At 44.1% G+C, this 13,842-nt stretch overlaps 1 protein-coding gene across 1 annotated transcript in view; it reads left to right on the top strand.

Moving 5' to 3' along the window:
• The first annotated feature begins 1,236 nt into the window (after positions 1-1,236).
• Positions 1,237-13,842, top strand: part of ARID3B (AT rich interactive domain 3B (BRIGHT-like)) — a 49,622-nt gene continuing 37,016 nt past the window's right edge. Inside the window, exons 1-2 of the mRNA XM_006866487.1 lie at positions 1,237-1,385; positions 4,174-4,784. Coding sequence (XP_006866549.1) covers positions 4,251-4,784 — 534 coding nt within the window. The 5' untranslated portion in view covers positions 1,237-1,385; positions 4,174-4,250. The remainder of the gene's footprint in view (positions 1,386-4,173; positions 4,785-13,842) is intronic.

Below are 13,842 nucleotides of genomic sequence, written 5' to 3'. Positions count from 1 at the left end.
AAGTTAAGTAAAAATACAAGTAGTGTCCGACTTAGGGAGTCTTGGTGTGGCACTGTTGGTAAATGCGCTGGACTGCAAAGTCTGTTTGAATCGCCAAGGACGGTGGTTCAAGCTCACCAGCTGCTCCTCAGAAACCCTATACAGGATCGCTATAGGTTGGAACGGACTCCACGGCACTTAACAACATCTGACTTAGAAGCGCAGTGACCATTGGTCCATGGCTCGAGTCCTCCAAACGCTCAGTGAGAGAAAGATGAGGTTTTATGCTCCCTCTAAGATTTAAAGTCTAAGAAACCGTTAACAACATCCGACTTAGGACAAATTTAAGTTAGGGCAAATCGCACTTATAACTGTCCCTTTTCTTGTACATGTTATTATGAAGAATATGTGCTACATACAATGCTGCAGAACGTAATTTGCTGATGTTATCACTCTCAGATGTTCACTCTGATAAAAATCAGGTTTATAAGGATACTGATCATAATTTTTTTTTTTTTTTAAGAGAGAGGTATTTGACTTAAGTAAAAACCAGGGTCACAGAAAAAGAGGGAGACCCCCAGCGAGATGGACTGGCAAAGAGGCAGCATCAATGGGCTCAATCAAGCGTGGCAATAATTGTGAGGTTGGCCCAGGATCAGTCAGTGTTTCGTTCTGTTATACACAGTGTTGCTATGAGTCGGTACAGTCTCGATGGCACCTAACAACAAGAACCAGCTTACAAAGGAGTCTAACGTCGCGGTAAGTCGGTGTACACGTGAAGGGGCTACAGAGGATACAGTACCCTCAATAGACAGGTCTCTCTGTTCAAAAAATGGACTTCAGAGAAAAGTTTATCTAGAAACCAGAAACTCGGAATTTCGAACGTGAGAGGTGACAAGGGGCCCGAAGCAGTGGATGCTCTAGACACCCCTTTGTCTTTTACTTACCTGCGCCACACCAATTGCCGCAGCAGAAATCGCTCAGAAAAGACAAGTAGCAAGCCCAGCTCTTTTCAACTCCCCGCGGAAGCGCTCACATCGGAAACCTTCAGTGTCCACGCTTTTCCATTGGGTGAAGTGTCCGTCCACTTCAATCTGCTTCCGCCCACTTCAATCTGCTTCCGCCCAAAACTTGGTCGGGTGGGGCACTCCCTACGAGTCACTTCCGCCCTGCCCCGCCCCTTCGCTTACTTAGGACCCGCTTCCGGCCGCGGGCCCCGCCCCATATCGTGTAGCCCCGCCCCTACCCGCCCCGGGTCTGCCGGCCCAGCCCCGCAGCGCCGCTTCCGGTGCGGGCCCCGCCCCGGCTGTGGCCCCCGGCTACCGAGGAGGCTGAGAAGCTGCTGCGGCGCCGGGGCCTCAGCGCTCGGTTCTTTACCGCGGAGTGAACCGGAGTGCTCCGCACAGGTAAGCTGCACGGGTCCGGGTTCCCTCATCCGTGGCGGGAGCAGCAGCTGTGGCAGGTGGAGGGGACCGAGAGGTGGAAGGGGAGGCAGGTGTGTTGGGGAAGGAGAGGCGCGGACGGCGGACCGCGGGGGCCGCGGCAGAGAAGTGTGAGCTCTGGAAGCAGCCCCGAGAGGCTAATGCCCTTTAGGCTGTTTGGAAATAAAGGGATGCAAAGGGTAAAGGGCCCCGGGAACTGAGTGGGCAAAGCTAGTTGGGGTCTGGACGATCGGCGAAATGGCCAGCGGATTGGCTGGCAGAGCTTGGTAGAGGTAAAAGTGGTAGTACTGAATTTGGGGTGTAAAGAATGGGAGAGGGAGGCTGGGGTGGCCAGGGCCATGGAGATCCGACTGTGAAGGTGGAGGGAGTGGTCGGCAAAGCCGGGTCTCAAGCTGCAAGCAGTCCGTTGCTCCGAGCTTGGTGGTCCGGGAACTTTAGGGGAAATGGGGGAGGGGGGCCGTGTGAAGGGATGAAGTGGTTTAGAGATTTCTGAGACAAGTTCTCTAAATTTAGGCAAGTGGTATTTTTTGGATCGACGGACTGCTTAGGGACTGGGGGGAAGATGGGCTCTTTGGGGGAGGGTGTGTGTATTGAATTGTAGCATTGAGTCATCTCAGTCTTACTAAAGAGGCTGAAGACTTAACCTCCCCCTCTGTTGGGGACAACATACAGAGAAGATGGTGCCACGAGACAAGAAGCAGTTGTTAAGTGACTGGAAGGACGTGGTTGAAAAATTATTCCGCTTGTGATTGACTGTAATGATTATAAAGGAACTTTAAATGGCCAACGAATTATTTGCTTTATTCTTTGTTTGATTTCCTTTGTCCCAGCTTGCTTTCATTTTAAACGAATACTTTTGTCAACTGAATTTATGTGGCTGGAAATCTTTTCATGCTTTGTTACATTGTAAGAAGAGCTGAAAGCACAGTGAAAGTATTGCCCAGGCATACCTCACTTTCTAAAGTGCCAAGAGAGGAAGTAAAGGCTGTAAGAGGCAAATTGGAATTTGAATTGCTCACAGAATACAAAAGGCAAAGGCAGTGCTTCTAAAATAAACAGAAAATGTAGTTGTTGTTAGGTGCCGTCCTGTTGGTTCCGACCGACTCCTAATGACCCTGTGTAGGGTTCTTTATCTATTTTATAACATTTTTTGTCCAGCTTCAAAAAGTGTACCTAAAGATATTCATAAATCCAAGCAATTTTTGCAGCTAGGGATGGGATTACATTCCCATGAAATTTTGAAGATGCTAAAGACATTTAGGGTTTGTGTGTGTGTGTGGTTTGTTTTTATTTTGTTTGGTTTCCCTTCCCAATCTTAAAAACATTGGAACAGTGAAAAGATTAAGTCCCAGCCTCTGCAGTGCAGCTTCTTCTTTTATATGATGGCAAAATTATATGTCATGTTGTAAACCCAGTTCACCTAAAATTTGCCAATGCAGAGGAAATCAGTTCTGCAGCTCTCAGCATGCTGAGGAAACACAACAAATGTGAGGTTTGTTGGGGGTAGGGCCTGGAGAGAAGGAAGAGAAGGGGACTAGAGGAGGAGAAGGTGTGAACGGGGTGTGTGTGTTTGGAGACTGATTGGTAAGAATGCTGATAAACCTGCCCCCAGAATACTTGTAGCCGGAAAGCCCTTTCTTTTCGTATTGGTTATAGAAGAATATCATAGTAGAAGTTAATCAGAAAGAAAGGGGATGTAAAGAGATTTGCTTGGCTGCTTATAAGAAGGAGAAGCATTAACTTGTTTAGATCATTATTGGTATCTGTTTCAAATTAATTAACTTTAAAATCTCCAGAGGAATTCCCCCCCATTTGCTTTTACGTGACAATTGCAATTTGAGACTGTTGCCTCCTTGTGTGTCTGTATTCCATGTTGTTGGAATTAGAGTCTTTCTGAGGTTGCGATGTCCAGTTAGCATGGCTCAGCCAGCAGACTGGCAATTTGATCTGGAAAATTTTTTTTTTAATGTTTTTATTGATCTGGAAATTTTGGAGTTTAAACCCAAGAGCAGTTTCCTTGGTCCTGCTTTTCTGTGAGGAAAGTCATACTGTCTGCCACTAGTTGTGTGTCTGGCTCACATAGTTATGTCGTTCTGGAATGAGGTCGGGCACATAGGCAGCATCCTCTTTTATATGCAGACCCTTCCTTTCATTTATTATTGTGGTTTTCATAGTCACAACCTCTCTACAGTGCAAATCCAGCTGCCTTTTGAGTAGTAAACAGATTAATGTTTGTGAATGTTGATGGAAAGAGATCAGAACACAGACTCTAACAGACTAAGGTATCTTCTAGATTTACTTCTTTGTAAGCCTTCAGTAGGGTTATCACTGCTGAGTTTCAAAGGAACCCTGGTGGTATAGTGGTTAAGCACTCAGCTGCTAACCAAAAGGTTGGCGGGTTCAGACCCACCAGCTACTCCATAGGAGAATGATGTGGCTGTCTGCTTCTGTAAAGATTACTGCTTTGGAAACCCTGTGGGGCAGATCTACTCTGGCCTGTAGAGTCGCTTTGAGTCAGAACCTCCTGGATGGCACTGGGACTGAGCTTCATCTTGTATTCCCCTGTGATATCATAGCCTGCTTCTTCCTGGCTTTTCCTGCCTCCCCTCCCCCAAACACCGCCATCATTTAGTCATCTGAAAGCTCAGGCCTAGTGTTCATGTTCCTTTACTGGAGAAAAGAAAGCTTTTTTTGGTACCTGTTTCACAGTTTTTATTTTTTCCTCCTCTGTGGTTTCTGTTCATCACCAAAGGTTCAGATCCAGTGTGCCTGCTGGGCTGTGCCCAGGTTCATAGCCATGCCAAACAGTGGGTGAAACTTGAAGCAGCGATGGAACCACTGCACCACCAGCAGAAGCAGAAGCAGCTGCAGAAGCAATCCCACCTGGCTTCTTTGCAGATGGATGCTCGGGAGAAGCAGGGACAGCAGATGAGAGACACCCAATTCTTGTATGCTCAGAAGCTGATCACACAACAGACTCTCCTTTCTGCCACACCTGGAAGGCCTTCTGCCACCCCTACCCTGGGTCCTTTAGCAAAAGTCCCACCAACCACAGCAGCCCCCCGAGTTTTTGAACGAAGCAACGTAAACTCAGAGCCTGAGGAAGAGGAAGGCTTGGAAGATGAGGATGGGGATGAAGAAGAGGCAGAGGTAGCTGAGAAAGAGGCACAGACTGCTTCAAAATACTTCCCTGTGCAGAAAGCAGCTCACCAAGATCCCAGAGCAGCACCCCTGCCCACGAGTCTCCTTCCAGCACCAGGACCTCAGACTAAGGAAGACCATACCAAAGATGCTTCCACGACTCCACCTTCAGTCTCCACGTCTGGTCAGCCGAGCTGGAATCTGGAAGAGCAGCTCAAACAGGTCAGTTTTTCTGGTATGGGAGGTCATTTGTTCTTCCGAAAGGCTGGCCAGAGAAAGGTACTGGATTGCCAGGGGCAATGGCTGTGCCAGGCTCTGCCTTTTCCCCCACTTAGTGACCAATTGCCAAAACAGGAATAGATGTTGAGATTTTTCTTCTCACTTAATCTTTGTGTTTTCGAGTAGTTACAACTTTTTCTCTCTTTTTTTTTTTAAAGAATGAGATTGCAACAGTGGAATGAAGAAAGTCTATAAATCAACTGTGTGTCTGTAACTACAGTTTTCCTAACAGTCGTGTTTTTGGTTCCAGGCTAACCCAGTAGCCTGTTCTTTAGGACACTTTGTTGTTTTGCAGCCAAAATAGCTCATGAGAAGTACATGCACTGTGTATATTTCCAACTGAGAGACATTGCATTTCACTCTGGTAGCACCCTTTTTGAAATAAGGAAGAGTAGACCTCAAACCTCTTTCTTTAATTCAAGGGAAGCGTAAGTGATTTGTGAATGGGATGAGTCGTCAGGGATCTTTTTAAGAATGCAGATTCCTGGGTTCTAATGAATTACCTCAGAGAGTGAAACCTAGAGAATCTATGTTCTCATCCAAGGTTGTGTATTCCCGCCCCTTTGGTTAACCTGCAGCATTTTTTTGTCTCCTTTAGAAGGGGGATGATGATAACTGTTAGGGGACCTGTTGCAGCTCAAGCAAGGAGTACTCCCCATAACTACATTTTTCATATGACTCCATGATCATAGGAATAGCTGAGGAGGTAATGTAAGAAATATCCTTTGTTCCGTCGAGTCGGTTCCGACTTGTAGCAACCCTGTCTAGAGTTTCCAAGGAGCAGCTGGTGGGTTTGAACCGCCAACCTTGTGATTCAAATGAACCTTGCAGTCCAGTGCATTCTCCTGCAGCGCTCTACTAAGACTCCATGAATGGTCCTTTGTTGTTAAGTGCCATTGAGTCGGTGCCAACCCATAGTGACCCTTTGTAGTGTTTCCAAGGAGCAGCTGGTGAGCTTGAACCACTGACATTGCTGTTCAAACCAACTTTGCAGTCCAGTGCATTAACGCACAATGCCACACCAGCACTCTTTTGGCACCTAAAAAATCAGCATCTTTGGACCAAGGAGCCTGATACAGTTGATTTAAGTTTTGCAATAACATTAATTGCCGTAGATTCTAAAGCTAAAGAGGTGGTGTTCAAGTCCTGCCCCTGACCTCTTCCATTTACTATCCTTGTGATCTTTTCGTAGGATCTTAACTGACTTGAGTCTGGACCTTCTGTCTGTGAAATAAAACTAATGAAGTGTGCCTAGGATGGTGTGAGGATTAACTGAGCTAGCATATGTGAAAGTCTGTACAGAAACATGTACTTGGTAGGTGGTGGTGTAGTCAGTGTGTGTCATCGAGTCAATTCTGACTCAGAGCAACCCCTAGATGAGAGTAGACCTGTCCCATAGGGTTTCCTAGGCTGCGGTTGTAACACAGAACACATTGCCAGGCGTTTTATCCCATGATGATTCTGGGTTGGCTTCAAATCGCCATCCTTTCGGTTAGCAGCTGAGTGCTTAACTGTTAACGCCAGACCTGCCTCTGCGCAAGGAAAGCCTTCCCTGTGCTTACCTAGTAGTGCTACAGTTAGGATAAGAGTCAGAAAATCCCAGCTTCCATGACAGCACCACCCTGGCCACCAGCCCAGACCTGCCTCCTGGCTGATTACTTTGGTTAGCCAAACATCTGTGAGTTGCCGGCAGCCCCCCACCCCCACCCCCTGCATTGCTGTGTGGTTGGCAGAGTTCCATGCTGGCCGCTGAGTCAGCTCCTAGCAGCATCCCGCCCAGACAGCACTGGGAAAGTTCAGGCCCGAGGCGGCTGGGCTGCCCCCGCCTTGGCAGCTGGCCAGCCTCTGCATGTGTGCGGTCGGTTGTTCCTAGAAAGTACAGCTGCGTGCGAGGAACAAGTGGAGCTCCAGAGCAGCTCTGTCCTCAGGAAGTACAGCAAGTGTTAAGGTCAAACCATTAGGGCTTTGACAGAAGCGTCTCTCTAGAACTGGTGTGTGCGCGTGCACTGTGGCAGGACACCTGGTGCTGCGTTCTGGATGGTAGCGACCCCATGGCTGAACGGCGCATGCTCAGGGGCCTGACTGCCTGCTTTGAAACCCTTCGAGTTCATTTTGAGTTTCTGAGGTATACGTTCTAATTATAGACTGACTGTCAGAGCACCTGCCAAAATATTTTGTAAAAGCCAGCATAGGTGAGACCTAATCCCTCACCCTAATTTACTTTCTCCTTGGATTCGGAGATCAAGGACTGCTGGGTTAGAGGTCGCTTTGGAATAGTGTCATAAAACCTTAGAGGTGCACCTCCTTTTCCCGTTTTGAATTTAATTTTCGGAGTCAGTTTCATTGGGAGACAGGTATATTGAGATGACAACATTAAGAGATGCGCACCATGGACTGGTCGGCCATTTGAGATCAAAAGGGCAACATTTACCTAAGGCCAAAATTCAGAAGGGTGGGGAAAGAAGGAGGAATGGAAACAGGAAGCAGCTGGAGAAAGTGGGATGAGTGATGTTACACTGGGGAGACTGAAGTCAAGATGAAACAAAGTGTTGAATGTAATGGTTTCTTGAATGTAAGACTGATGATCTGCCCTGCAAACCTTCACTCAATTCACAATAAAAAGTTAAAAAAAAAAAAAAAATCCCGCATGGCCCTCAGTGCCCAGAATGGAATCTAGACAAAAGGAAAAAAAAAACCCAAATGGAATCTAGACAAAAGGAAAAAAAAAACCCAATCAGTTCTGTTGGTACTTTCCTCCCTGTATAAATCCTATTTCTAAAGGAGTAAATACTGCTCCTGGATTTCAGTACCGAAGATTAGCAAATAAAGGAGCAAATACTATGCTTGGGGATTTAAAAATTTTGGAGTTTTAGTTGTGTCTAGAATGAGGATAAAAATAAACACACATATATGGCCTAGAAGAGCCATCACATACCATGAAACTAGCTTTTTTTTTTTTGCTGTTGTTATTGTTCAAAGCGGCTTGTTTGTTTCTTGATGCAGTTAACCTCTGGGGAGTAGTAAGGGAGTGGTCGTGCTCCAGCAACAATTACAAAGATCTTTAAAAATTAAAACAAGTGTTCTTATTGACAATATGCTAACTGTCCATTTTGTTCTTTTTTTAAAAAAAAAAAGAATTTTACAGAGCCCTTCTTTGTGCAGGCCTGTACTCCAAGGACTGAGGCTTCCTCAAGGAATTCATAGTCTAGTGGGGGCAGTGTGGGAACCTCAAGGGGAATTGGGTCTTGGGTTGCAATAACTTGATTCTGTCCTCTGCCTGCTGAAGACCTCCCAGTCCCATCAGCGCTGTGGTGCAGAGGTTTTAAGATAGGATTTTGGTTCAGGAACAAACAAACCCACTACCATGAGTCGATTTTGGCTCTTAGCAACCCAACAGGGCAGACAGAGAACTGCCCCTAGTGTTTTCAAGCCTGTAAATATTGGCAGAATCAGATGGCCTCATCTTTTTCCTAAGGAGTGACTTGGTGGGCTCAAACCACCGATCTTTTGGTTAGCAGTCCAACACTTAAACCACTGTACCACACAGGGCCTCTAAGACACCATTCAAAAGTTCACTTTGTCTCTAGCATAACTTGGTAAACCAATAGACATTCTCAAACGTATTTTCAAGAACATGTATGTGTATATGTATGTGTGTGTGTGTAAAAAAGGCATCCACCAACCAAACAAAATGTTTGCTTCTGAAAATCCCTTTCTTAGAACACATAAAGAAAAATGATCTCATGATTCTCTTTGAAGAAACTGAGAAAATGTTTGCTTCTCAAATCGTGATTGTTAGAAAGAATGTAGTACTCTCTGACATCAGAGCGATAGGAAGATGGATAATACCATTGAGCCAAGCATGCTAAAGCCCATCAGATTTCAATGGGCAGAGTAAATAATTGTAAAACAAGACAACAGACAAAGAGCATCCCTCCTCTCCAGGGAGATGGGTTGAGCCCTGTCAGCACACAGCCAACCAGGGGGTGTTGCTTGGCCTGCTAGGGGTAGTTTTCTGTCCTCCTGGGAAAAGAGATGGTTCAAGCAATACAGGCTTTGTCTATCTTGAGCCCATTAGTGGAGCCACACTTCCAGAAGCACATAGACTTCCCCCCAAAGAGAAGAAAGGTAGGCATGTAGGGACAGACAGCGTGTCTGATTTTCTGCATCCTCTGGCAGTGTTTTTGGTTACTGAGTATGGGGGAAAAAAGTCCCTCTGCATAATCTGGGGTCTAGCCTCTTGGGGTAGGCCTAGTCTTCTTTAATACCTACTACTTATCTTGGGGACATTCAAGCTATTTGTAAAGCTTTCTCTGTAAGATTCTGTTACATGCCTTTGGTACCTGTAATGACAGTAGAGTGTAGGCATGCCTTGGTTTGTCCTGCTTCACTTTGTTGCACTTCACAGATACTGCATTAATATTTTTATCTTTGTACAGATTGAAAGTTGTAGTGAACCTGCATAGAGCCAGTCTGTCAGCACCATTTTTCCAAACAGTGGGTGCTCATTTCATGTCTTTGTATCACATTTTGGTAATTGTCAACAATATTTCAACCTTCTTCATGATGCTATTACGTACTTAATAAACTACAGTATAGTGCAAACATAACTTTTATATGTACCAGGAGCCCATAAATTCCTATGACTCAAATTATTGCAATATTTACTGTATTACAGTGGTGTGGAACTGTACTCGCCACATCTCCAAGGTATGCCTGTACCTCTAGATCAGTGATTTTCAACTGGGGGTGATTCCTGACCCCCATTGGTGACATTTGGCAACATCAGGAGATAGTTTCGTTGTCACAACTGTGGGCATGGGGGTGGGGTGGGGCAGATGTGTTATTAGCATGTAGTGGGCAAAATCCTGGGATGCTGCTGTACATCCTACATTGCATAAGATATTCTGCTCCCATCCCCAACAAAGAATTATCCAGTCCAAAATAGGAATAATTTCCAAATTGAGAACCTGTTCTAGATTTTGTAACTGGAGAACATAGGCTGTGCTTTCATCAGACACTGCCCTAGGGTTTCTAACAACCTGTGCCCCTTTGTGCTTTGGTCTTATTAACTGCTTGAAGAGTATGGCAAACTTGAGTTTTCTTCACTTCCATTTTCAAATTCTAGTCATGTCAAAATCGATTTCATGTCTTCCTTCTATAGACATCTTAGTGAACAGTCAGTCACTGCTGAGAGAAAATTGGGACCTAGAATTTAAGACTTTTAATATGGTTCTACTAATGGTCCTTTCAGCCAGTCTTCTGTGATATCTGGGGTGATTTGTGAGAGAGCTTGGCTGCCCTTCTAAGACATTAACCCAGAAGGCTATGGGAGTTAATACTTGGTAAACTTGTTACTTAGTAACAGGTGTTACTGTTAAGTCTGCATTGGTTTTGGAGCCAGAGCTGTTAATGTAGATCCTAGCTCCACCATTTGCTTGCTGCAGTACTTCAGGGAGCTGGTTTCATGATAGTGCAAAGATGGAAGAAGAATGTGAGTGAAAAAGATCATGGTAACGTAACGTGTATGCCATTAGCATGAATTGTCACTGGTACTTAAATACTTTTTGAAGCTATCATTTCTCAGTCCTTACTACTTTTATGAGGAGCTCTGGTAGCGTAGTGGTTACGAATCGGGCTGTGAACCTTAAGGTCAGCGGTTCGAAACTACCAGCCGCTCCGCGGGAGAAAGATGAGGCTTTCTACTCCCGAAAAGATTTACACCCTCAGAAACCCTGTACAGGGTCGCTATGGGTTGGAACCGACTCGACGGCACTTAACAACAACAACAACTACTTTGATAGGCTGGGTGGTCCATGACTCCTGGACACCACTCTAAAACAACGTAAGTGTTCTGAGGTTCTCTGAACCCTTTCAGGATAATGTGTGTTGAAACACTTGTACTATTGAAGTTGTTTCCTTCCATACTAAAAGAAGGATGTGGGCAACTTTTTTTTTTTTTTTCTTTATGTAGACATAAGCTTTATTTATATTACATTGGACACAGCATCAGAAAAGCCCAGTCTTTCTAAAAGGACATCATGCTTGACAAAGTAGTTATTGTTAAGTGCTATCAAGTTGGTTCCAACTCATAGGAACCCCCATAGGATTTCTGAGGAACAGCTGGTGGGTTTGAACTGCCTACCTTGTGGTTCGCAGTCCAGTGTTCATCCTACAGCACCATACCAGGTGTCCTGACAAAGTAGAATCAGTGAAAAATGAGGCAAGCCTTCAATGAGATGGTTTGACACACTAGCCACAACAGTGAGCTCAAAGAGAACCATCAATTATGAAGATGGCACAAGCCCAGGCAACATTACATTCTGTTACACGTGAAGTCACCGTGAGTCAGAGCTGACTGGCTGACAAGTAGTATATATATTAAATTCCTACAAAGTATTTATCACTGACTTAACTTGGTTCTTCAAGGCTACATAGCAACATATTATATTTCTCTAATTTGCACTCTTATTCAACAAAACAATAATTTCATGTTTTTTTCTGCTTTCTTACTTCTCATCTGTGTTCCACACCCTCACTTGTATGTTTGCCTGATATTTCATAGAAAAATAAAAGCCAACAGATACACACTGCCCTCATTGCCCCACCACCGAGTATAAAAGCGCCTTGCCCCCACCTTCTTTCCTATTGCCAGAGAAAAAATGACCTTCACACCAAATACTGATTCCCTCCGCGTGAGTTTCAGATGTCATCTCTGCCTAGATTTTCAGGGACATGTTTCCATCTCTTCTGAAGCGCTTTCTCAGTCCACACATGTTCTGCAGTCTCCAATTTAATAGAAAGACAATAGAAACCCTTTATTCATGAAATTAACCTAATTTGGAGTCCTAGTGTGACGCCATAGGGTAAGCAAAGACCTGGTTTGAACCTCAAGATTAGTGGTTCCAACTCACCTTGGAAACCCTATACAGGGTGCTATCTATGAGTTGGAACTGATTCAACAGCACTTAACAAAAACAGCAGCATTTGATTGTTACGTTTTAAAACACCCTTCTTTTAACTGCATATTTTCCTCCAGCTTTTTTCTGTATCTCTAACCACCTCCTCTCTCCCTGCAGCAAAGCTCGCTAAAAAGAGTGGTGTACGCTGTACGCCCTCTGCGTCTATTTTGTCCTCTCCCATTCACTCCTCAACCCACTCTAATCTGTACTCTGTCACTTCAACGTCCCAGAAGTTACCCTTGTGAAGGTCTAAAGTGGCCGTCATGCTGCTAAACCCAGTCTGAGTTCATTTGATGCAACAGTATTGAATAAAACTGACCGTTTCCTCTTTGAAACAGTTTTTCTTTTGGCTCTATAATCCCACAGTCTGCTTACTATCTCTTAGCTCTTATTGTCTCTTCTATCTGGCTATTAAAAGCCAACGAGCTCTGGTAGTGTAGTGGCTATCAGTTGGGCTGCTAATCTCAAGGTCAGCAGTTAGAAACTACCATGAAAGAAAGAAGGGACTTCTTGCTCATGTAAAAATGTACAGCCTCCAAAACCCTATGCAGGGTCGTTATGAGTCAGAACCGACTCCACAGCACATAACCACCACCATTAAAGACCAGAATTACCCAGGCCCCAGTCCTAAGCCATCGTCTTCTATATGATGTGACTAGATCATTTCTCTCTTTGATTTCAGCGGCTTTTAATACTGACTTCAAGTCATTGACTCCGGTGTATGTTATATTAAGTTCACATTTCTATTCTGAGCTAAATGTATATGCATCTCCTTGCCATTTCCACTTTAATGTCTTACTGGAACTTCAAGCTTAACACATATAAACCTGAACTCTTAATTCCCAACCTACCCCTCAACAGTTATTGTTTTCTTTATTTTTCTTCTCAGTAAATGCCACTTCTTTCCAGTTATTTATACCAGAAACTTTGGCGTTAACTATCTTTCATGTCTCTGACTCTGTCATCCCTAATGTTCCCTTCACTACCGAGCCGAATGAGTTCAATCATCTAAATATTCTAAGTCCCTCACCAATTCCCGTCATTCAGGTTTTTTAAAAGTTTTTATTGTGAATTGAGTGATTAGTTTACATGGGAGAACATCAGTTTTACACTCATCGTTTCATTGCGATGATTACCATCTCCTCTGTGCATCATCATTCAACAGTATTGGCTTCTATTCCCTCTGGGGGTGCAGGGAGGGGATGTACACAGAAACACTCAGGAATATATAGTCGTTTAAACAACCAAAGGGCACATTCTACAAGCCTGCTTCCTGGCTGCCAGCACACAGCCTTTCTCTCTCTGAGTCTAGAGTCCTCAGCTGCTCTCTTTCCACCATCATTCAGTGTTACCCATCATTGTTATATCTTGCCACTTCTCCCTTCCTGACCATCATCTACCTGATCTAAGCTACTTACCTACTGCTAGAGTTCTCAACAAATTTCTGTGCCCTGCACAAAACACAGATTATGTAACTCCCTTGATACCTACCATGCCAAGTGAAAGTGTAATATTTACTTGTTCTTATTATGAATACCAAAATTTGCACGAGTTGACTCCTGTCAACTTCTCTAGTTGTTAAACCATTTTTGTACAAATTGTTCCATGACATTGGTTACAATTTTCACAGTGTGTCAGCATTCTGATGTTCATTTTGTGTGTTCTGTTTATATGTATCTGACTTCCCACCCCTCCTTGCCTTCTCAGCTACCTTTATTGTTTCTTCTAACCCATTCTTTCCCTGTGAATTCAGTTTCCTTTTTCTTTCTTTACTGATTCTTTACTTAGATATTTATAAGTGGTTTTGATACATCTGAAAATTTACCTTTTTTTTTCAACATAAGTTTATCAACAAAATGTTGTACTTTCTCTTTAATACATGTAGAATTGTCTAAGTAAAATAATATATTCGGAACTTACCATTTATACAAATCGTTACAGAATAAAACTAAGTGGAGACTTTATTGTTTCTTTATTTTGTCCTCACTCCTGTATCATTGGAGTGTAGGTTCTGTTGTTAATGCCATCAAGTCAGTTCC

Source organism: Chrysochloris asiatica, unplaced genomic scaffold (assembly GCF_000296735.1).
Source record: "Chrysochloris asiatica unplaced genomic scaffold, ChrAsi1.0 scaffold00092, whole genome shotgun sequence".
In the NCBI taxonomy this organism is placed as follows: domain Eukaryota; kingdom Metazoa; phylum Chordata; class Mammalia; order Afrosoricida; family Chrysochloridae; genus Chrysochloris; species Chrysochloris asiatica.
The sequence above is the reverse complement of the archived record's forward strand: the minus strand, read 5'-3'. Positions and strand labels throughout refer to the sequence as shown.